The 23,546-nt window shown below is 56.8% G+C and overlaps 2 protein-coding genes across 6 annotated transcripts in view; both read right to left on the reverse strand.

Moving 5' to 3' along the window:
* Nucleotides 1–1,859: 1,859 nt before the first annotated feature.
* On the reverse strand, nucleotides 1,860–9,041 carry HAUS5 (HAUS augmin like complex subunit 5). Of its 2 annotated transcripts, none has more exons than XM_059718928.1 (19): nucleotides 8,909–9,041; nucleotides 8,730–8,792; nucleotides 7,931–7,963; nucleotides 7,728–7,752; nucleotides 7,485–7,617; nucleotides 7,101–7,260; nucleotides 6,568–6,643; nucleotides 5,914–5,993; nucleotides 5,779–5,839; nucleotides 5,520–5,647; nucleotides 5,111–5,189; nucleotides 4,550–4,695; nucleotides 4,135–4,297; nucleotides 3,845–3,925; nucleotides 3,612–3,754; nucleotides 3,355–3,469; nucleotides 3,104–3,233; nucleotides 2,791–2,923; nucleotides 1,860–2,313 (listed from the first exon to the last, which is right to left on the reverse strand). In XM_059718928.1, exons 1-19 carry the CDS (start codon nucleotides 9,001–9,003, stop codon nucleotides 2,181–2,183), a joined length of 1,977 nt encoding a protein of 658 aa, XP_059574911.1. In that variant the 5' UTR covers nucleotides 9,004–9,041; the 3' UTR covers nucleotides 1,860–2,180. The 2 variants fall into 2 exon arrangements, with proteins under 2 accessions (XP_059574911.1, XP_059574910.1); XM_059718927.1 differs by having other exon boundaries at nucleotides 7,728–7,776.
* A 2,131-nt stretch (nucleotides 9,042–11,172) lies between these two features.
* The window catches only part of LOC102567883 (zinc finger protein 850-like), a 32,395-nt gene continuing 20,021 nt past the window's right edge, over nucleotides 11,173–23,546 (reverse strand). Inside the window, exons 4-8 of one of the 4 annotated variants that reach the window (XR_009457562.1) lie at nucleotides 21,541–21,657; nucleotides 20,138–20,322; nucleotides 14,939–19,655; nucleotides 14,032–14,204; nucleotides 11,173–13,510 (exon numbers count right to left, since the gene is read on the reverse strand). Coding sequence is in view for 2 of the 4 variants with exons in the window: in XM_059718873.1 (XP_059574856.1) it covers nucleotides 17,439–19,655; nucleotides 20,138–20,322; nucleotides 21,541–21,657 (2,519 nt within the window). In the remaining 2 variants the exon portion in view is untranslated. Of the gene's footprint in view, nucleotides 14,205–14,328; nucleotides 19,656–20,137; nucleotides 20,323–21,540; nucleotides 21,658–23,546 lie in introns of those variants that run through there. The other 3 variants (XR_009457561.1, XM_059718873.1, XM_059718874.1) reach the window with 3 other exon arrangements.

The raw sequence follows: 23,546 nt of genomic DNA on the forward strand, positions 1-23,546 counted from the left end.
ACCTGCCATCCAGATCCCAAATGCAAACAATGCAACTAGGACCCATGCATGGCCACAGCTCAGAAAGGTACATTGGCACTGAGCAGCCACCATCAGATCTGATGGTGGTCAAGCCAGCTCAGTGCTGCTTGTCCTTGATGGCCAAGACACCATACCCGTTCCCACCCCAGTAGGCCTCTGCAAGGGATGGGTCTCCCAGGCCTAGCATTTACATTTGCATGGCCCTGTCTTGTGCCAGTCTCTCTCTCTCTCTCTTCACTGCGCTGTTTATCTTGATGTGCTTCACTTGCCCAGGTTACAAATCAGCCCTTGGAGGTGGGAGCCATGCAGCCCTGGCCTGGGGACACTCAGCCCCCTAGGGTGCATGGGAGTGGGGCAGGGAGAGCTGGGGCTGCTTGTCCTGTTACCACTGAGGCAGACTCTGGGGTGGGGGAAAGGCTCCTGACACGAGCACAAGGGATACGGGAGCTCCCAGGGCCACGGCATCAGAGGCTGCAGGGCTGGGCTGGGCAGAGTAGGACCTACCCTGCCCTTGGCACAGGGGGACAGATGCTGAGACCCACCTGTTCACCCCCTTCGGGCAGGGAATCTGACCCCTGCTCCCCCCCATGACTGCACATGCTCCATGGCAGCCCCTGCCCACTGGGGGTTGCCAAGGCCAGGTGGATCCAGGGAGCCCCAAAACACAAGGGGCACCTCCCCTTTGCACCAGGCACCCCGAATGCCAGCACAGGGGCCTAAGACAGTATGCATCTCACCCCATCTCCCACACCTACCTAGGCACTGTAGTTCCACCCCCAGCCCTGGGACTGCATTTCCCATGATGCTGAGGGACACTGCAACAGTGCATCATGGGAGATGGAGTCCACTGAGGCATAGGAAGAGACGACAATCCAGTAGCAAAGGGTAAGGCTTTGGCATCCAGCCTCCCTCCCAAAGAAGGGGCAGAGGATAACCCAAGCATCCCAGGCACTCTGGGACACCCCTCCAGCCTCTTTCCCCTGACAAAGAGCATTCGCCCCCACCTCAAGCCTTCCCCTTGGCTCCTGCAGGAGCGGGGGCTTGGAGCACTTTGGGCTCTGGCCCACAGTAGATGAAGGCTCAAATCCAGCTTTGGCCCCAAGCTTAGGGCTGTAGCTGGAGCTGAGCCATCACCTGGATGCAATGGCTTATTTAGCAGGGGAAGGGGAAAACCCCTGAGGGGAAAACCTACCCTCCAGCCTTTGCCCCTGTGCCTGTTCCCATCACCCCCTGCCTCCCTTCCCCCTCTGGCTCTGGTTCCTCCAGCCCAGCTGGGAGCTGCTGCCCTGTCTCCTGGGCTGGGGCCACGCTGCTGCTGCCAGCCCCAAGAAGCAGAGCTACAGCACAAGGTAAGGGTGGAGGCGCAGGGGCATGCAGCACAGGCTTTCACCGACCCAGTGCAGGGAGACACACATGAACGGAGGTTGCCTCCCACAAACCAGATGTTGCACAGGAAAAATGACGGCCCACTGAACACCTCTGGGCATCTTAAATCCACAGCTATCCAGGACTCAGGTTAAACACAGTCCTTAGGGCAGATCAGGGAGAGAGGCACCGCACACCTGAACCTGACGCTTGGGGTCCGTGTATGCGACGGAAGAGGAACCCATCCCCTGCGGGGCAACGTGGCACCACGCGGGACACACACGTGCATCAACAGAGACAGGCCCACAAAGCCACACAACTGCCACAGGGACCCCCTGCCGAAAAACCCCACACCCTGCAGAAGCTGCATGAGGGGAAAAGGGCTGAAGGGCCCTAAGGCTACATACACCCCCAGGTGGGTAGAGCCCTGACTGGCCTGCCCAGCATCCCTTAGTGGCCATCGCTGCTGTGGGTATAATGCAAATGTTTATTGAGAAGTAATTAGTACGGAACACCCCCACATCTCCGTCCCCACAAACATCCCACCTTCGACACGCAGGAGCATGGTTTCCCGCCGGCCACACGCCTTGGCTGTGACTGGCAGAGCCCTGCCTCTGGGGGTGCGGCCGCTACTTGGCTACCCCCTCACGGGTGGGATCATGTAGCCCTGCCCAGGTGGGCATGGCCACACCCCCATAGGTGCGGGCACTGGTGCTAGTAGCTGGCCCTCTTGTCGGGTCCCCAGGCAGCTTCTCTGAAGTGCGGCCAGCACAGCTCTGTCCTGGGGCAGGACCTCAGTCCCAGGCACACTGCTGGTGGTGGCGCTGGAGAGCAGAGGCAGCCAGGGTCCAGCGCTCCAGCCACTGGGGCAGGGTGAGTCCCAGGCGTCGGCACTCCGGCAGCACAAACTGCCCCGGCTGCTCCCACCTGGGGGGCGAGGGCGGAAATGGAGGGGTCAGTGGGCTCCTGCCCCACTCCCAGCACGAGCCCTGCCCCCTCTGCCCTCCCCAATTTGACACCTCGTACCCCTGCCCCCACCCAGACCGGGGGGGGAACGACGGGACACGGACGGACAAAATCCAGCGCCCAGTCCTTGGCAGACACGGCCCCAAGGCTCTACCATGTCCCCCCACTTCAGGCCCCTGCTACACGTGACACATATAATCCAGTTCACTGGTGAATCGCACCATGAATTCAGACTGGTCAAAGCTGCTTTCCATCCAGCTATAATTTGCACTGGTAGCAGGGGCCTTAGAAATCATGCAGACCCACCCCTGCCATCCCAGGGGCACGGCCACTCTGCAGAGGGTGCGCAGGGCCAGCTTCCTTGGCCCCATCCCCTCAGAGCAGCCCCACCCCCAGATGTCCCGCCCCACCCCTGCCCAGCATGCAAGGTCTCCTCACCACGCATCCACGGCAGCCTGCAGCTGGGGCCAGTGCTCGAGGCAGCGCTGGCACTGCTCCACGACACGGCGTACCTGCGGAGCTAGGGCATTCTCCTGCTCCTGGTCATGCTCTCGCACAGCTCGCACCAGGGCTGGGGGCACAAGTGCAGGATGAGTCCCACCATGCTGAGACCTGGGGCACTGCACTCTTGTGGCAAGGGCTCCTGTGACCTCACGAGTGCTGGGCCCATGGTGGCGTAAGATCGCAGCACGGGGATACTCCAGCCCCTCCTGCCATGGCTCCATTCCTCCTTTTTCTTGTGCGTGCTCACCTTGCACGTCCTCATCCCCATGCGAGGCCTGAAGCCCAGCCAGTGCCCGTGCCTTGGCACCCAGCTGGACCCGGAGGTGCCACACATCCTGCCTCAGCTCCACCGCATGCGCCAGGAGCTGCTCGGGGGCCTGCGGGGAGATGGGTGCAAAGGCACTGGCTCTGCCTCCAAGTGCGGGTGGTAGAGTCTAGCCTGCTGGGGATTTCAACCCCTGCTTGGATGAGCCGAGGGAGTGGGGAAGAGATACTCACCTTGTAGAGGGGGAAGCCCAAGCTCTGGCACATGCCCAGGAAGGGGCGGGGCACCCCAACCCCTGCCCCCACCAGCCAGTGGAGGGACAGCTGATGGCATGAGGCTGGTGCTGACCTGGGAAGGAGGGATCGGGGTTGTACCTCTGACTTGAGGCCCTGCCCCTCACCCACCTGTGAGCCAGAGCAGGGATGTGCCAATCATCCAGGCTCCCAGCCCCCTAGCCCTGCCCCAGAGACCCCAGGTATCCGGTACTCACCCCAAGTGGCGGCACAGAAGGACAGGCAGAACAATGGCCCCAAACTGGCCGAGCTCTCGCTCAACACCCCCCTGCAGGTGCTGGCACTCCAGGGCCAGGGCCTCCTCAGCCCCTGCCAGGCGTCCCTGGGACCAGGCCCGCACCTGGAGGGAGACAGGGTTATCGTGGCTCCTCGCACCCAACCCACAGCCCCCTCCCTCCCACTCTGTCTTGGGGGGTCTCTGATCTCTCACCTCAGCCTGGTGCTTACGGAGCTGGGACTTGATGAATGAGGTGCCCTTGATCAGTGCCTGGATATTCTGCTGCTTCTCATCCTGAAGAAACAGGATCAGGCTCAGCCTGCAGCCCCCTACAGCCTCTCCACCCTGCTGGCGACCCTCACTCCCAGCCCACAGCCCCAAGTCTGTCTCCAGCCCTCCTGCCGCTTTGCTTCACTCCTAACCTGCACCCCCCTACCCCCTCTCCATCCTGTCAGTGCCCCTCACTCCCAACTCGCAGCCCTCTGCCCCTGCCCCCAACTCACCACCAGAAGGCGGAAGTCCAGGATCTGCTGCCGCTTGCCCTGCAGGGCCTGCAGCTCCGCCCGGCGGGCACCTGCCTCCTGTTCCAGTGCATGGCAGCTCCGCAGCAGCCCATCCCGCTGCCCAGCCAGGCGCACCACCCGCAGCTCCAGCTCCAGTGCTGCCCTAGGGGGTGGGGGGCAGGAGAACAATACATGGGGGAAGAGAAGCAGGTGCTCCAGGGCTGGGGAAGTGCCTGACAGGCAATAGAGGCCTCCCTCTACCAGGGGGTGCTCTTACCCAGCAGCTGGGGCTTGCCCTAGGCAACACAAAGACACCCGGGGTATAAGGGGCAGTAACAGGGCATGGGGCTGCAAGTTGGGAGTGAGGGGCACCAGCAAGGCAGGGAGGAAAGGCAGGACACAAGAGGGCAGGTACCTGGCAAGAATGGCACGCTCCGAGCCATCAGCCAGCAGTCGATGGGCCTCTGCGAGCCGGACTGCCAACTCCTCCTTCAGGCGCCGGCACTGTGCGCGCAGGGACAGCTGCTGGGCCCACAGCACCTCGCACTGGCCCCAGCCTTCCTGGGGAGCAAAGCATACTATAGTCTCCCTACATTATAATCATCCCACAAACAGGTCTGGCCCCCTGACCAACCCCCAGGCTTTGGAGGACATAGCGCCAGGGACCACGCCCCACAGACAGTCCCACCAGCTACATCTCCTAATCCAAGGACACCGGTGCCCTGCACCAGCACCCACAGATCCACCCCCAGTCCCAACACGGCCCCCTCCAGCATTTCCCAGCCCTGCCCCTGCTGTTCCTCAGCCACTTGGTGCATGCCCTTGCACCCCACATCCATGAGATCCCCACAAATCCATATTGCCCTCCCCCCCATTTGGGCACCCCAGCCCTATCATACAGCCCTGCACCACCTACATACCCCCCACTCCGCACTGCACCTACCCTCAGCTGCTCACCCCCCACCCCCTGGCTTACCTGGAGCAAGCCCCGGACAGAGGGCAGGGCCCCAGCAGATGCAGAGAGATCTTCCAAATGAGCCCCGTGGAGCTGGAACCTGCAGGGAAGAGTGGGCTGAAGCTGCAAGGCCAGGGGGCACAGATAGGGCACAATCCGTTCCCCTTCCCCCAACCCCTGCAGGGGCCTGCACAGCTGGGAGGGAACCAGGTGGCAGCGCTGCCTGCTTCCACCAGGGGCTGTAGCAATGCCCCTGCAACGCAGCCACCTCCATCAGGGGAGACAGGCCCCAGCCCTGGCCCACACCCAACCTATCTGCAGCACGGGCTGACCACTAGGACCGTGCAGACCCCAGGAGCAGGGCCGTGCCTGTGGCCCGCCCCATGACCCCAAGGGCCTCCCTGGTTCCCCCCCACCCCCACACACCCACTTGAGGGCCTGGATGTCACCGGGAACATCAACATGGTGGGTCAATTCCTGCAGCTGCCGCGTGTCCTCCAGCGCCAGGTGCTGCAGCGCTGACAGCAGGTGGCCAGGGGGGTGGGAGCTCACCGCGTCCTAGGGGGCAGACAGATGGGGTGGGGGTTGCAGGGGGGCTTGGGCAGGCCTCCACAAGGGGCTGTTCCCATCTGCACCCCCCAGATGTGAGGCTAGGGGGTCCCCTGCCGCAAGCCCCATGGTCCCAGTACCTCCACTGTGCTCAGCCAGTGCTGGTAGGAGGCATCCAGCAGCTCTGTGTTCATCCCGCTACTGCAGAGAAAGAGAAAGAAGGGTCACAGGGGAGGCAGAGCAGGGGGCAAGGGATGGGACAGTTGGGGGCTTACTGGAGGATCCCTGCTGTGCCATGCTCCAGGAGGGTCTTCATGAAGTCAGCCCGGAGCTGACAGGCTGCCCGCACAGCCCGCTGCAGAGACACGAATGGGGAGGAGGTCAGCAAAGCCCCAGGATCCCTCACACCTCCCAGGTGGGAGGAGGGTATTTCTGCCCTGGCTCTTCTCCCTCAGCCCACCAGATTCCCCAGGGGACCACTAGGTTCCTCCCCTGCTGGGATGTGACCACCAGCAGATCCCGGCAATGTACCTCCATTACATTGCCTCCCAGCAGGCAGGTCCTTGGCTGCTGCCGGACCCCATGCCCCCTGCCTTGGCCCTGCTCCAACCACCAAATTCCCTGCCCACCCATCTCCCCCAATCCTCTCCAAGGATCTCCAGATCCCACTGCTGACTGCTCTACGGCCACTGAGTCCCATGCTCCCCAAATACCAGATCCCACATGCCTTTGCATGGGATCCCCCACACAGCACCCAGAGCCCAACACCCCCACAATCACCAGATCCCACCACCGGACCTTCTCTGGGAATCCCAAAGTGACACAACTAAGTCCCAGTCCAGGAGGACTCTGCCCATGGGAACCACCCCTCAGCCAGTGCAGTCCAGGGGACCAGACTGCGCCCCCCCACCAGGATCCCCACAACCCACCAGCGGTTCAGGCTCCGGAATGGGGATCGCGGGGTCCAAGCGGGGTCCGGGCAGCACCAGCTCCTCCTGCGCCTTCCTGCAGGGCCGAACAGGCTGTGAGGAGGGGGCAGGGCAGACACAGACCCCTGCCCTTCCCCCACACCCCAACCCATCCACTCAGGGACCAGGGCCCCCCAGGGATCCCACACCAGAGCAGAGTCCAGCGCCTGGCTGCAGGGCGGAGCCACACAGGATTCTGGGAAACCACCCTCAGGCCTGCACCCATGAGGAGCAAAGGATGCTGGGAAACTATATCCAGAACAAGCAGGCTATTGGTCCACAACCCCCTAGGAAGCAAAGCAGTCTGGGAACTGGGCTCCTAGGGGGTACCTAGAAAGGTATAGATTTGAGGAGCAAAAGATGCTGGGAAACTGCTCCCAAGAGAAGCAGGCCTCGTGCCTACAACTTCCTGGGGAGCAAAGGATTCTGGGATACAGTGTACTGCCCCCCTGTCCCTCCCCGCCGGCCAAGGTGAGGGATCGAGGCTGCCCAACCTGCCAATGTCCTGCAGCCGTGTGAGCCAGGCGCCGAGCTGGGCGGCCCCATCCTGCAGGTGCTGGCGCTGCCGGGCCACCCGCGCCATGTAGGCCTGGAGCAGCAGTGCCCGGCGCCGCGCGTCCCACACCTGCTCCTGCACTATCGCCAGGGCCTCCTCTGCGAGGAGGGAGCAGTGTCAGCACACCCACCCCGCCCTCCCAAGCGCAGCAAGGGAGCCCAGGCGTCCAGACTCCCCCCACCCCGCCAGCCTCAGGTCTCTTCTCAGAGCTAGACAGAACCCAGCACCCAGGCCCCCGGACTCCCAGACGCTAAACCCCGGCCTCTGCTGCCCTCCCAGAGCGGGGCAGAACCCAGGCGCCGGGGCCCCCGGGCCCCCTCACCTTCTGCCTGGAGCTGGCGCTGGGCGCTCTCCACCTGCAGATCCAGCTGCTGCTGCTCGGCCCGGAGGCGGGCAATGTCCTGGGTCAGGCGCTGGCGCTGCTCCCCCTGCCTGGTTGGCACCCCATGCTGGCCCTGAGGGAGGGAGGGGTTGGTTAATGGTGGGAGGGACCAGGCCAACCCCTCCCCAGGGGCTTCAGGAAGGACCCAGCAGCCTGATGCCCCCATGTCCCCCCAGCACTCACCTTGGCTTCCTCCAGGTGCTGGTACCTGGCCACGTCCTGTGTTAAGGAGCTGAACAGACAGACAAACCCAAGGGGGGGAGGGGGGCAGTCAGGCCCAGGAGACAGAGCCTGGGACAGATGGGCCCAGGCCAGGGGATGGACCTGGGGCAACGTATGGGAAGGGGCAAGGCAGGGAGGGGGGAGGGGGCCAGAAGGCAGGATACCACAGCAAATTCCCTTTGATCTTCTTCACGGTCCTGAAGAAAGAGAAAGAACGGCTCAAAGCCCGGACACCTGGGTCCCTCCTTGCGCGCCGGGGGGGGGGGGGCAGGAGCATAGGACCCTGGGTACTCCCCCCATTGTGCGGGTGGAAATCTGAGGGTCAGAGGGGAGGGAGGGCCCAAATGTCTCGGTCCTTCCCTACTGGGAGGTGGAGACAGATCTGGGGGTCGGAGTGGGGGCTGCAGGAACCCAGATGCTCCCCCAGGTATTGGGCGGATGCTGGGAGCCTGGACCCCTGGGTTCCCACCCCAGTTGGGGGTGGATCCAGGGGTCACAGTGGGGGGTACGTGGGGCCCAGACACCTGGGTCCTTCCCCACTGGGGGTGGAGAAGGATCTGGGGCAGAGCAGGGGGCTGCAGGAGCCTAGACAGCTCAATACTTGGGAGGCAAAGACAGGAGTGGGACTGGGAGCCCAGACACCTGGGCTCCTGCCCTGCCTGGGGGGGAGGTGCATGTGGGGGTCAGAGCGGGGGGCACCAGGGGCTCAGACACCTCCCCAGCTGCAGTGGAGGGGGGGGTCTGGGGGTCACTGACAGCCCACTCAGGTCCCCTCCCTGCTGGTGGGAGGAGAGCTGGGGGCGGGGCGGAGCTGCAGGATCCCGCCCTCCTGGTCCCCTCCCTGCTCGGCGCGCGGCAGGGGCCGGGAGCCCGGGTGCTGGGTCCCTCCTGACCTGGGGGCCATCCCGGGGGGGGGGGCGGAGCGGCCCCCGGGCTGCCTCCCCGCGGGGGGGGGGGACTCACCGGCGGGGACGGACGTGCTGCGTGACGTAGGCCCAGATCTCAGCGCCCTGCCCCGAGCACAGCCTGGGGGGAAGGGGACACTGTCAGCCCCGGCCCCGCGCCCGCACGCGGGCGTTCCAAGGGCGGGGGTCCCGGTCCCGGTCCCGGTCCCGGTCCCGGCCCCGGCCCCGGCCCCGCACCTGCGCAGTGCGGCGGCGGGCGGGAGGCGGCCGGCGGGCAGCCCCATGTCGCGCTCGGCCCAGCGCCGCAGCGCCTCGTCCGCTCCCCGCTCCATCGCGCCTCCGCGCGCCGCACCACGTCACCGCCGGGCGGGGCGGGGCCTGCCCGGGCGCGCGTTCCATGGGGGCGGGGCCTGCCGGGCCGCCGCGCTCCCATTGGCTCGCGGGCGCGGAGTGACACGCCAAGGGGCGGGGCCCGCGGGCCAGCCCGGTTAGGAGCCGCTGGCGCGGCGTGGGCGGCTCGGCGGTGGGCCCCGGGAAGCGCGTCCTGTCCCGGCGCTGACGGGGGAGACGGCGCCTGGCACCACGAAGCGGGGGAACGCAGCGACAAGGGACGGCGCTAGCCAAGATGTTGAGGAAAAAGCAGAAAAGTGGCCTAGCGGGTTGCTGCCCGCTTGAAGGGCCAGAAATACTCCCACCCGCACATGGAAGCGTTCCCTCCGCCGCCCCTTGCCCTTGCCCTAGGGGATGTCTGAGTGTTGCTCTCCCGTCCACAGCCAGCCTGCCCTGAGACGCCTGCAACAGCGCAGCAGTCGGCAGGGGCACCGCCAGTCTCCGGGGTGCGCGGGCGCCGCTACGCATCGCGAATGCGTGCGTCCAGCAGCTCAAATAACAGCGCCGAAAATTTATGCCAGATTTGTGCCAAACATGCACTTTGGTCTGGGGCAAATTGTGCCACGTGGAGCAAACTGACCCTGCCCAGCTCCTCCCGGATCTTCAGCCCTGTATCCGGGGACACCAGCCCCTTGTGCCAGCTGAGCTGCTGCAGCAGCCCTAGCCCAGCGTGCCCTGCACCCTCTACCCACTGCAGCAGTCTGGCAGTGGGGACTGCCTCCTGGCTGTGACCTGCTGCCACCTGCCACGGCATCCGCCCCCTGGGACCTGCAGACCTCAGGTTGTGCGCATAGGCGACACGTAGGGAGGGCACAGGGGGGCACATGCCCCCCCCCCCAATTGGCCCTCACCAGCTGCAGATTGGGCAGCGCTGGTGGCACGTCCGGTTTGCCACAGGCACTTCCAGGGTGGCGATCGGCTGCTGGGGGACACCCCCCCCCCCGCCCCATCAGCAATTGGCCACTGGTGCCCCCCCCAGAGCTAGGAGGCACCAGTCGCCCATACGGGTGGAATGCAGTATAACAAACCCTCTTATCCGTAACAACCCTTTATCATCCGACTCTTGCAGAAAAACAAGCTACATCAGACCCTTTTCTCTGTAGAAAGCAGGTTCCACAGTAACGTAGCTGCGGTGGATGCTAACACCGTGAATGCACCCTAGCCCACTTATTCCAAGCCGGGTAGGCCTAAGGGACCATTTCGGTCCTGTCAAGCATCAAGAGCCTGAACTCTCCACAGTAGGAGCAAAGCTGGAGGTTCCTGGCTAGTGGGTCTTGCTCCTCTGCTCAGGATCAGACCAATTGCCATATTTGGGGTGAGGAAAGAATTTTACCCCATGGTCAAATCAGTATGGACTGTGGGGTTTTGTCTTCCTATGGAGGCAGGGGTAGGGGTGGCCATCTTCCTTGGACCTCTTCAATATATACTCGCAACGTTTCATGAAAGGACATCGGCTGCTGTGTTTCCCCTGCTTTACCTGTGGCAGGTTAGGATGTCAGGTCTATGGTGTATCAGGATTACAGGTAGTTTTATGTAGTTGAAATTATGGTTGTCTGGGGTGGTTTGGATAGGGCTGATCCTGCCTCAGGGAAGCAGGGTGGACTAGATGGCCTCTGGAGGTCCCTTCCAGCCTTACTTCTCTAGGGTTGTGTATACACGTGCGCTTTAATGTGCACTGGCTTATTCTACTGCACATTAAAGCAGCACATAAAAAATCATGCTCATTTGCTAATGCATGGTAGAATAGGCTACTTCACATTGTCACCTAAAAAGCATGCGCTTGCACTACGATACTTTAGTGCAGCCTAATGTGCATTTATTACCTCATATTGGAGGTACTAAATTTAATGCACATTAGGAAAAATGCATTAATGCACATGTAGACATGCCCTATGATTCTATGACTCACTACAGCACTAATATTGGGAGGCAGTTGCCTCACTGGAAAATGATGTAGCACCAGAAGTACTGCTCTAGTACTTGGTGTTGGCGTTGCCATCTTCACTGAGTGTTATCGATATGTTTTCAGTGCTGAATTCTCTGCAGCTGTGGTTTTGTCAAAAAGTCATAACCAGGAGATCCCAACACCAATCTTGTCTTAAAGAACTGGCAAAGGTTTGGGCAAGTTTATTGTCTAATAGCTATGGCCCAAACAGCTGTGATTTGACAGACATAATATTATTGCATGTATGCCTTCGACAAGCTATCAGCACAACATCATGTAGGCACCCTAGGCTGATACATAGATCTCATGCTTTCTAATTATCCTTTTATACAGTGATCCGGACAAATTCCTTATTACATTCCACAAATATCTTGAATATCTTGAGCCATCTTTTGCTATGGGCTTGTTTCACATCTTGATCTGGGTGTTCTGTGCCAACCTGAGACTGGACTATTCTCCACTTTGTACAGCCATCTCCCCCTTTCCTCTCCAGGCAGGGGTGTTCATCTGGCCGACATGTCAAGCTCTGCTTTTATAAGGAACTCATGCATTGGACAATTTCGCTGAACAGACCTACTTCAGCCAATGCTTTTGTGAGTAGTATATATATTGATCAATGTTCCAAGAAGGCCTGGCTGGTTCTTCTTATTTGTCTGTTCATCTTTGGGTGATGTGCTGTTTAAAGCTAAGCCCCAAACCACAACAATTACACGACCTTGTGCCCAAACCAGGAGACAAACTCGGATCTAGAGTTGAAGGCTATGCTGCTTCCAAGCCTGTGGATGTGAACTATCCTGTCCAACCACAGTTAGGCATTGTCCTTGGCCGAGGGAAGACTTACACATGGGATGCAGTGCAGGGGGTCATCATGAGGCTGGCCACAACGCCAGCCTGCCCACCTGTCTAAGGCAGTCGGCCCTGTCTCTCCTGCCACGTCTTGTCATTTTAAAACTGATATAAAACTATGGGAGGCTGCCCATTAAGTACCCCAATTCCTGGGGCATTATACACGGCTCTGACCTTCCCTATACTATGTCCCATGCCTTGCAGATTTAACTCAAAATAATCAAACTTTCTCCAGCTCTCTTGCTGAGCCATACTCCTCGGCCTCTGCCCCAAATTTGGCCTCAGGAGTCCATAGACTTACCTTGGCCATTATGCCCCTTCACTGGCACCTAAACCCATGCTGTCTCACTAGGGCTTCTGCTCATCCTCTCACTCTTGGGGCTGGCCTGTGCACAGTCCTTCAGGCCACACCTGCAACCCTACCCTGCACACCCTTGTGCAGCCCTTCAGGCCCACCTACTTGAACCCTACTTTGCATGCACGTGTGCAGTCCTTCAAGCCATCCCTGTGACCCTACTGTGCACAGCCACCACTATCCATGCTATGCCCCCTCGCTGGGGCCACTCCTCCACCCGCGCACTGGGGCCTCAGTGCCTTATGCCCCTCGGGTCCCAGGGCTGATGATAATGCCTGGACTCAGGCCTGTCCCTATTCTGGGGTTATCCACCAGATGGTGGTGGGGGCTGGGGCTATAAGGCACCCCATACTTGCCTTTCACTAGGGAGGCAACTGGTGTGGCATTTCCTGGGGACCACCCTGCCACAGGCAGCCCCACCACACTATCCATCCCTAGCAGGGTTAGTTTTAGGTCATGCCCCAGCACCAGCAACCTTCTGCCATCCCCATAATTCCTGCCTTGTACCTCCAAGGTGTTCTGTAAGCAGCAGCCCCAACCAGGCAATGCTGCTTGTAGCAACTGCTGGCTCCCCTGACCAGGCCTGCTCTTATTGCTAACAGCTGAGCCCTCTTCCCAATCAGGCAGCCTTCTGTTAGCCATGTGACACCTGACTGAGGACAGCAGCCACCTGCAGGCTGCTCTGCTGCTTGATCTAAGCCCTAAAAGTGACAGACACCAAAAGGTGCTCTGCCACACAGTGCACCGTCTTAGTCAACCTGTCACCATTCAGATGGTAGCGAACCCACTCAATTGGGGAAGATCCATAATAAAGTCCTTCAGAATAGTGGACATGGGCCAAGAGGGAGAGGAAAGGGGCTAGAAAGTGAGTTCTGAGTGGGCTTCATCATGTTAGTACAAATATGCAAAGTGTTCAAATGTACTTTGCACAAATGTACAAAGAGCAGATGAACACTTGTATGGTCCTTCCCAGGTGTAGCCACCAAAGTATCAGGTGATTAGTCAATAGGTTTTCTCCAGGGTGGCCTGCTAACAGGCAGTAATAGCATAAACCTAGTACCACGGGTCTGGCTGAACCTGGGGGGGATGTAAATCTTACCCTGAGTAAAGAGAACCCCATCCTGGATTTGAGGCAGTGGTTAGATGAAGGCAGCCTACTCTTCAGGAGGGACTTTCTCCCAGGTGGTGGCACAGACATGGGCAAGGCGATACGAGGATGTCACATGGCTCCAAAATGGAGCTAGGTTCCAATGGCCCCTGTGCCATGTTAGCATCATATTCTGCTTTCCCATTTTTACGTGATCTGAAAATTGAAGTGGAACAAGAAAACGGCCCACCACGGCAAAGCTGCCTCTGGTTGAGTGCCTTGGCTATAATGTAAATGTAATGTGTGTAACAGTAGGAGTATGGACCTTCTATACAGCTGTAAGTATTATTGTTGCCTGTTATTATTGATACACTCCTGTGGTTTCCAGTATAATTAGTCTGCTCATTTGTTTTTGCGGTGTGGTAGTGCTGGGCTGCAGGCAAACACCCTGCTTAGAATCACCCGCCACTGCAAAACTCCTTTCCCTGGGCTGGGTTCTGAGAGTGATGCCCTCATTTACTTAATTAAAAGTCCAGCCTTTAAGACCCCTAGCTACCTGCGCTTGGGAGGGAGCTCCTGTTAATGCAGCTTGGTGTGTTGGCAGCCTCCATCACTACAAGCTTGTTGCTCTTCAGGTCTCTCCGCTCCCAATTCTTTACAGCACCCCTGGCTCCTTCTGCACTCTGCCCCAACTGTATTGCCTTCCCACCCCCAGCTAGACATGGTGCCCTGCTCACCTCCAGGCTCTCCCACTGCTTTGGAGGCCTGCTCTGCCCCTTCTGCACTTGGTCTGGCTCAGGTATCAAGAAGCTCCTCTCCTCCGGTCTCTCTGGGTAAGTCCTCTGCAGCTCCACATTTACAGGACCTTCCTCAGCAGGCTGCTGCTCAGCTCTACGCACGCTCCCAGCACCTACGGGTGGGGAAGAGAGTGCATAGGGTAGCCCTGATGCTGCTGGCACGGGGAAAGCCCTGCTTATCTCCTGGACTGGCCTGGGCAAACAGAGGTTTCAGTGCATGGAAGAGGGGAGGCAAGGTTCTTTGAGTAGACGTGATATCTTTTATTAAACCAACTGAGTAGTTGGAAAAAGAGTTCTTAGCAAGCTTTCAGGCACAATCTCCCTTCTTCAAGCATAGGGAGTCTGTTGGTCACTGGAAGAGGGGAGAGAAGGTAGACTCAAAATCCCACAAGTCTTCCTAATAAACCTCCATAGGCACAAAGATAAGAGATGAGGACCAATAACTCTGTCCCAGTGTCGGGTAGTGATCACACCACATAAGAGACTGCAGAGACACCACTCCCTGGGAAAGAAGTGCGAGGGATGTTGGTACTGTGTGCATCTACATGTGAAGAGAAGGGGGAGGGAAAGTGCAAGGTCAGTCTTCTCCAGGGACTTCTAGGGGCACTGGGAGAACAAGAACCATTGATCTGTTGGAGCACTGACTCAAAGCGTTCTGACAGAGACATTTCTACACTGAGAGATGGTGCCTCCTGATGCTAGAAAGGGTAGAGCCAGTACTCCTTACCTGCTCCTGGAGAAGGTATTTGTTTGGGGCACCAGCCTGAGGTGGTATTGTCTGCTAACCACTCCCAGGTCTCCTCTGTTTGGGGGGAATCTGCAGCACAGAGCCCTGGGGTAACTGTACCTGAACCAGGCAGATGTTGCTGGGGAGTCTCATTTCCTCGTCACCTGCACCAGCCCCTTACTGGGCACAGAGGGCTCACGGAGGCATCAGAAAGGAACCAGTGAACACTGACTGTTGGAACATGAATTAGGTCATTGATTCTTATTGTGACAGCATGGCAAGGGTCAAGATATAGCCTCTTCCTACTGGGTGCTGCAAACACACAGTGAGACAGATGAGGGGCCTCAGTCTGGGAGCTGCCCACCCACAGAGATCAGAGCTCGGTCCCAGCCTGGCCACAAGGTTACAAAGATTGCAGCCCTGTCCCAGGCAAGGGAAGATATTTGAGCCTCTCCCCCTGCATGCAGGATAGGCACTCAGACACCCAGACCCACACCCAAGCCTCCATCCTGTACCTCACCTGACTCCTGGTGGGGCAGGGGCTCCTCTCTGGGGACACGAGATGGCTTCTCCCAAGGCCCTGGGGTTTCCGTGTCCTGCCTCCTCTAGAGGCCTGTCTGCACAACAGACCTTTGGCTGCTCTGGCCAGAAATTACTAAGGCTCCAGCAATGCACCCATGGGCTGCACCTTGTCTGAGGATATCTCCTTGACATGCATACTCATAGATTACAATGTGCTGCATTTCACCCATATTCTTTCCCCACCCTTCCACAGAAGAGGCAGGACCTGTCACAGGCTGCACCTCCTTTACCCCTAGTACGTCATTTAACCCAGAAAAGAGACTCTATTTCCTCCTAGCCAGAGGTTCATTCAAAGGGCAGGGTCCTTGTTGCATAGCAGGACATGGGGTAATGCCTCAAGGGTGACCAGCTCCTGCTCCTGAAGGTGAGCAACAACCCTGGAATTGAGGTGAATCCTCTGGAAAGGGAAGGAGCTGGAAGTAACAGAGAGAGCTTCCCTGGTCTGTTCCCAATTCACAGCTCTGGAGAGGACAGAGAGACCAACCACAAGGATATTATGTTAAGCTGTGGGGCTTGAGTAACAAGGAATCTGTCACCAAGCTGGGGGAGTAGCAGAAATGCTGGAAGATAGGGCGAGGATTCAGCATGACCTCAACAAATTGGAGGACTGGGCTGAAAGAAATCTCATGAGGTTCAACAAGGACAAGGGCAGAGTCCTGCACTTAGAACAAAACAATCCCATGCACCGGTGCAGGCTAGGGTGACTGACTGGTCAGCAGCTCTACAGAAAAGGACCTGGGGAGTGACAGGGGACAAGAAACTGAATATGAACCAGCAGTGTGCCCTTGTTGTCAAGAAGGTTAACAGCATCCTGGGCTGCACTGGTGGGTGTGTTGCCAGTAGATCATTTATTCTCCTCTATTCAGCACTGGTGAGGCCACATCTGGAGTACTGTGTTCAGTTTTGGGCCCCCCACTGCACAAAGGATGTGGGCAAATTGAAGAGAGTCCAGAGGCAGGCAACCAAAAGGGTGAGGGCACTGGGGCACATGAATTGCGAGGACAGCCTGAAGGAACTGGGCTTATTTAGTCTGGAGAAAAGGAGACTGAGAGGGGACTTAATAGCAGCCTTCAACTACCTGAAGGGGGGTTCAAAAGAGGATGGAGCCAGACTGTTCTCAGTGAGGGTAGATGACAGAACAAGGAGCAATGGTCTCAATTTGCAGGAAGGGAAGTTTAGCTTAAATGTTAGGAAGAATTTCTCTCACTACGAGGGTATTAAAACACTGGAAGAGGTTACCCAGAGAGGTTGTGCAATCTCCATCCTTGGCTGGGATAATCTAGTTGGGGATGGTCCCGCTTGGAGCAGGCAGTTGGACTAGATGAATTCTGGAGGTCCCTTACACCCCTAATTTTCTACAAGTCTATGAAGGAGAGGAGGAAGCAGCTGGCACCTGGTGGCGCAAAGCTCTGACAAGAGGCTAAGCAAACTCCGCCAAACTGGGCTCACAGGGTGGGAGAAGCAGCTTCTTGCAAACTCTGATGGGAATATGCAGGCCTGGGAGAGGGGTGACGTGCTGGGAAGGAAAGGCAAGGTCAGGGTTGCTTAGAAGTAAGGAATGCTTCCCCAGACATCAGTGTCCTCCTTCCTGCAACGCAAAAGCCTAACATACCAAACCCTGGGACTAACAGGGAGGACAAAAATTGGATTCGGCCAAAGAGAGCCCCTGGATGTCATTAGGAGCCACTTGCAGAAGGCATCCTATTGTGAAGGTAATTCTTCTCCCCCTGGGAGCACTGGCTGCTTTTAGAGAATGATGGGGATGGCACAGGCTCCAAGGCTGATGTAATCATCTCCTCACAGGTTCCCCCAGCATCTGGGCTGACCCCTGCATCAGGAGTTTCCTTTTCACCCCTCTGCCTCAGCAAACCTTAGACGTCAGCCTGTGTCCTTTGGGATTTGCAGTGACCTAGAAATGCTGAACAAAGGGTGAGCTGTTGCTGCATTGCACCAGCATCACACTGCTTCCCTGTATGCAGACACTGGTGGGTGCTAAGCAGGTATACATCTCCAAATCCTTCTTGTATTGCTCGCAAAACTATGGATGCTCATGGATAGGGATGCACTGGTGAAAGGCCAATTCGGAGGAGTGAAGGAAGCACTTCCCACACTCTGAGCACTGATGTGGTTTCTTCTCTCTGTGGATGAGCTGGTGCCGAGCTAGGTGGGAGGATTGGGTGAAGCTCCTCCCACACTCTGAACACTGATGTGGCTTCTCCCCTGTGTGGATACGCTGGTGCCGAGCCAGGCTGGAGAAGTGAGTGAAGCTCTTCCCACACTCCAAGCACTGATATGGCTTCTCCCCTGTGTGGATACGCTGGTGCTGGGCCAGATTGGAGGAATGAGTGAAGCTCTTCCCACACTCTGAACACTGATATGGCTTCTCCCCTGTGTGGATGAGTTGGTGTTGGGCCAGGGAGAAGGAGCAGGTGAAGCTCTTCCCACACTCCAAGCACTGAAGTGGCTTCTCCCCTGTGCGGATACGCTGATGATGAGCCAGGCTGGAGGAATGAGCAAAGCTCTTCCCACACTCTGAGCACTTATGTGGCTTCTCCCCTGTGTGGATACGCTGGTGCCGAGCCAGGTGGGAGGAATGAGTAAAGCTCTTTCCACACTCCGAGCACAGATGTGGCTTTTCCCCTGTGTGGATGCGCTGGTGCTGAGCAAGGCTGGAGGAATGAGTGAAGCTCTTCCCACACTCTGAGCACTGATGTGGCTTCTCCCCTGTGTGGATGAGCTGGTGTTGGGCCAAGCTGGAGAAGCAGGTGAAGCTCTTTCCACACTCTGAGCATCGATGTAGCTTCTCCCCTGTGTGAATACGCTGGTGCTGAGCCAGGCTGGAGGAGTGAATGAAGCTCTTCCCACACTCCAAGCATTGATATAGCTTCTCCCTGGTATGGATACGCTGGTGCTGAGCCAGCCTGGAGGAGTAAGTGAAGCTCTTCCCACACTCCAAGCACTGATGTGGCTTCTCCCCTGTGTGGATGAGCTGGTGCTGGGCCAAGCTGGAGAAGCAGGTAAAGCTCTTCCCACACTCCAAGCAACGATGTGGTTTCTCTCCTGTGTGGATACGCTGGTGCTGAAACAGGCTGCCGGAGTGAGTGAAGCTCTTCCCACACTCCAAGCACCGATATGGTTTCTCCCCTGTGTGGATACGCTGGTGCTGAGCCAGCGTGGAAAACTGAGTAAAGCTCTTCCCACACTCTGAGCACTGATATGGCTTCTCCCCTGTGTGGATGCGCTGGTGCTGAGCCAGCCTGCAGGAGTGAGTGAAGCTCTTCCCACACTCCAAGCACTGATGTGGCTTTTCTGCCATGTGGATGAGTCGATGTTTGGCCAGGTTGGAGGATTGGTTGAAGCTCTTCCCACACTCCAAGCATCTATGTGGCTTCTCCCCTGTGTGGATACATTGGTGCTGAGCCAGCCTGGAGGAGTGGGTGAAGCTCTTCCCACACTTCAAGCACTGATGTGGCTTCTCCCCTGTGTGAATGAGTTGGTGCCGGGCCAGGCTGGAGGACCAGGTGAAGCTCTTCCCACACTCCGAGCATCGATGTGGCTTCTCTCCTGTATGGATAAGCTGGTGCTGGACCAAGGTGGAGGAGCAGGTGAAGCTCTTCCCACACTCCACACACTGATGTGGCTTCTCCCCTGTGTGGATACGCTGGTGTTGAGCCAGCCTGGAGAAGTAAGTGAAGCTCTTCCCACACTCTGAGCACTGATGTGGCTTCTCCCCTGTGTGGATATGCTTGTGCTGAGCCAGCCTGGAGGAGCAAGTGAAGCTCTTCCCGCACTCTGAGCACTGATGAGGCTTTTCCCCTGTATGGATACGCTGGTGCTGGGCCAGGGTGGAGGAGCAGGTGAAGCTCTTCCCACACACCAAGCACTGATGTGGCTTCTCCCCTGTGTGGATACGCTGGTGCTGAGCCAACCTGGAGGAGTAAGTGAAGCTCTTCCCACACACTGAGCACTGATGTGGCTTTTCTGCCACGTGAATGAGTCGGTGTTTGGCCAGGTTGGAGGACTGGGTGAAGTTTTTCCCACACTTCAAGAACTGATGTGGCTTCTCCCTTGCATACATGCACCAGTGCCTGACAAAGCTGGAGGAATGCCTGAACCTCTTCACACGCTTGGTGCAGCAGTGTGGCTGCTCCCTGGTCTGCACACACTGGTGCTGGGACAGGTCTTGCCAGCTGATGAAGTTCTTCTTGCACTCAGTGCAGCGGTGTGTCTTCCTCCCCAGGTGGATGCAGTGGTGCTGAGACAGGGAGAAGAAATGGGTGAAGACCTTGCCACACTTGACACAGCAGTGCTCACGCTTCCCCCTCTGCCCATGTACATAGTTAACCAGGTCTGTGGGGTGCACAAAGCTTTTTCCCCATTCGGTGAAGCAGCAGGGGAGCTCTCCAGAAAGGGATTGAGAGTGAACAGCCAGGGTGGAAAGGCAGGAGCTCTTCCCACATTTGGTGCATACGTGGGGCTTCCCTCCAGTATAGCTTATCTTGTGCAGAGCCAGGAGGGACAGGCAGTTAAAATTTTTTTCTGACCTTGGGCCAGGAGTGGGTTCTGCTCCTGTACTTGGCAGTTAGCTCCTGCTTCCCTTTGACGTCCCTCCCAATGCCTTGGCTGGGATGCAGTGCATCTTTCCAGCGGCTCTTTAGGTCTCTCAGCTCCACAAACTGTTCCCTGCACCCAGGGCTCTGTTCCTTCTCCACTCTTATACTCAACTGGAGCTGGTACCTGGTTCATCGCTCCATTCTCCTTCTGCTTTCGGGGCCTCCCCTGACTCTTGTGCCACTGCTTCTTCTCAGGTCTCAGGGAGTCCATCTTGCCCAAACTCCCTAGGGAAGTCTGTCCTAGCTCCAGGTCTGCTGGCCCTCCTGCAGGAGGCTGCTCCTTAGCTCTGCACAGCTGCCAAGCACCTTCTGTATAGGGAAGAGAAACACCAGATTAGTGCCCACCCTGTTCGCAAAGGGCAAACACTGTTATTCCTACTGCTGGGATGGACCTCAGAGCAGGCCTGGACCTTGGCACTTGCGTTCCCTCAAGAAAACAAGGTCTTTTTGCCAAAACCCCAAGTGCTGGGGTGAGGGAGGGGCAGGTCCCTGGATTGGGCTAAGGTTCCCTACTCGGTGGAGTTCAGAGTAGGATTCTCAATAGTTTCTGGCCCCGCTGGCAGCACCCACCACCTCAGGCCCTCTAGGAGAAGCATATGTGGGACATGTGCAGTAAGACAGTACCTGAATGGTTTCATGCTCTAATGGGCTGAGTAGGATGGGAGGACTTTGAGCTGCAGCGTTCTCTTCTGAAAGGAGCAGGGCTGTGCTTCCTGCCTGCTTCCAGGGCCAGGTCTGGTACAGGGAATGAGTCCGTGGAGCTTCCCTTTGCTGACAGGTCCCAGGTAGACTCCATGTCATGGGAGTCTGCACTGGCTTTAAGGCCTTGGCATGAACCCAAACCTGGACTCTGTGCTGAGTCTCAGCGTCATAACACTCAAGGCTCCAGAGAGGAAATGGGAAGGGGTAATTCTGGTGCAAACCATGGGGGAATCATTTCCACCCACAACGTGAAAGCCTCTGAATCCCACCTGTGCCATGAAGCCCTTTAATGCAGCCTGAGACCATGATGAAACACTTCCTGGGTTCCAGGTCAACCTGACCAGGGGAAACCATGGAAAGCATCAGCTTTTTTGCCCCACAGTAACAGCTGCACGGAATCTCTGCATACCACACTGATTGCCATGAGGGACTACAAATCCCATCATGCCCTGGGACAGCCTGTTACAGAGGTATGGCTACCTTGGGCTGGGGAATGAACTCTTATATTGCTGAGTGAAGATGGAAGTAGAAGAACACGGTATCCCAGGGAAACCAGATCTGGGCCAATAAATCAAGACAGCACACCTGACCCCCTGACATCTGTCATTAGAGGGAGAAGGGAACAATTGCTTGTCTCCACATCCTTGAATTTCACCAACTGGGAACAACACGTGTCTAGACACGCTACAGCATAACATACTGTATTCGATGTCAGCACCCTGCATAGCAGCACAGAGCAGCTCTACAGTTTCCAGGTCCCCCCGGCATGCTTGGCAGGAGCATTACTTAGAGCAGAGTTGGATGGACGGGACAGCCACAACTCACCTGACAGCGGGTCTTCGGACCTTGAGATTTCCCCACCGCCCTCATCATCAGAGATCCAGAGCTCCACTTGTCCTTGCTGGATGCTGCAAATCAAGTCAGGTGTAGGACCTTGATATCCTGTTTAGGACAGTGATTAAACAGGGTTAGTGACTGGGTACTAGATGCAGAATAACCAAGTGGGATTTGGGGAACAGATCCAAGGAACTCAAGGTTTCTATTAGGGCCTTGATGGACAAGAAAGGATAGGCATTTAGAATGAAAGAGAAGGCACTAGGGAGAGAAGCCTTCAAGAGACCATGATCCTTGTCACCCAGGTGGTGCAGGGATGGGCATAGGGAACCAAGCCCCAGCCACTCTCTGGTACAGACAGGGCATTAAACTGACAGTCATCAGGGATCGGCATAAAGATGCACTGATCCGTGACGTAGGACGGAGCAGAAAGATAAAGCTTTTCCTGTTTGCAAGGTACAAAAAAGAAGACATATTGGACACACTTGTGGATGGATAACATTTGTTTTATCGGTGTAATTCCCAGCAAAGGAGTGGTCATGAGCCTATTTTTAGTGAAGATTTAAAGAGCAGGCCTGTGGCAATGAAAAGCATCAGTAACAGGTGGCTGAAAGCAAGATTTTTTTTTTCTGGGAAAGGAGGTAATTCACCATCACCAGGGCACAGGAAAGGATGATTTTATTATAATAACTGTATTTACAGTTGAAGCAGTCATGCCATCCAATCAGAGGATCATCCCAGGAGGGGCATGGGGTTGGCAAATACTGTGGGGTTCAATACAATTCCTGTGGCTCATGGAGACGGACAAAAGAAGGCAGAAGGAGACATCTCACAGCATGTGAAAGGGCATAATTTAGAAATGGTCTACATCCACTTTGTTGAACTAGGTAAGGCATTTGAGCATTTCCCTAAGAAAATAGTTTGGGAGGCAATGGAGGGAAAGCATCAGAAAAGCAAACTGACCCAGTAAAAATTAATATGTACCTCAACCCTGCTCACAAGCCAGAACAAGAGCCTGTATTAGAGATTTTCTGGAAATGAAAACTGCTTTTCACTAGTACCTGTACCTAGGCCCACTTAGTCTTATTATAGTGATAGGTGTCTGATCTGCAGAGGGATTTTAGGAAGAGGAGAGGAAATCTTTTGAGAGTGGCAGAGGAAGCCTGAGAGCACAGGTCTTAACGTAAATACAGCAAAGTCAGAGTCTCTGGTGTATGCAGGTGAAGATAGGAAGGTGTGAGTGTGTTGGGTAATAGCTTTGTCTCCTTTCTGTACTCGCCTGCCACGACTTGGATTTAATAAGAAAAGGAAGGAGATCAGTGAACTGTTAATGTTAGTGATCAATAAATATCACCCAGATGTTACACGCTCAGATTGTAGGTTTATTTTCAAAGTAATACATAAAAAGGCAATAACCTTGCCAATTACTTCATTGGTGAGAGCAATTAGGTTTGAAGGAGAGAAAAACCCCAAGCTGAAACTTTTAAATATACATTATTTTTAACCTAATCTTCACTGCTAATTGCCTTATTAGCAGAACGTGGTCTCCATGTCTTTCATTCCCCGCCCGTGCCTCCTGTTGGGAGCGGCTCCCTGCTGCTCCTACACAGTTCTTACTATTTGCTAAATAATCGTTGTCCCAGCAGGGTCAGGGACTTATCTGTGACCCTATTTCCCCGTGTATTGTCCCAGAGATGCCATCTCTGACTTGGCTCCCAGCCGAACTGTTTCCCGCCACCTCAGTGTCTCTCCGCACTCAAAGCAGCACGATCCTTAGTAACAATGTCCGTCTGGGTCTGACCTGTTGTGTCCCCAGGAAGTCCAGCACTCCCAACAACCTTCTAAGTCACAGGTAAGATTTCTTTACCTCTCTTATCTCTGTAGGGTCTCAGTTACCCCGTGTTCATCTTCTTGTGCCTGAAGGCAATCAGTAAAAGTCCCGCTGATGGTTTTATCTCCGATTTTCGAGGGCTAATCCTTCCAGTCTTCTCCCAGAT

This window comes from Alligator mississippiensis, chromosome 15 (assembly GCF_030867095.1).
Source record: "Alligator mississippiensis isolate rAllMis1 chromosome 15, rAllMis1, whole genome shotgun sequence".
Taxonomy (NCBI): Eukaryota; Metazoa; Chordata; order Crocodylia; family Alligatoridae; genus Alligator; species Alligator mississippiensis.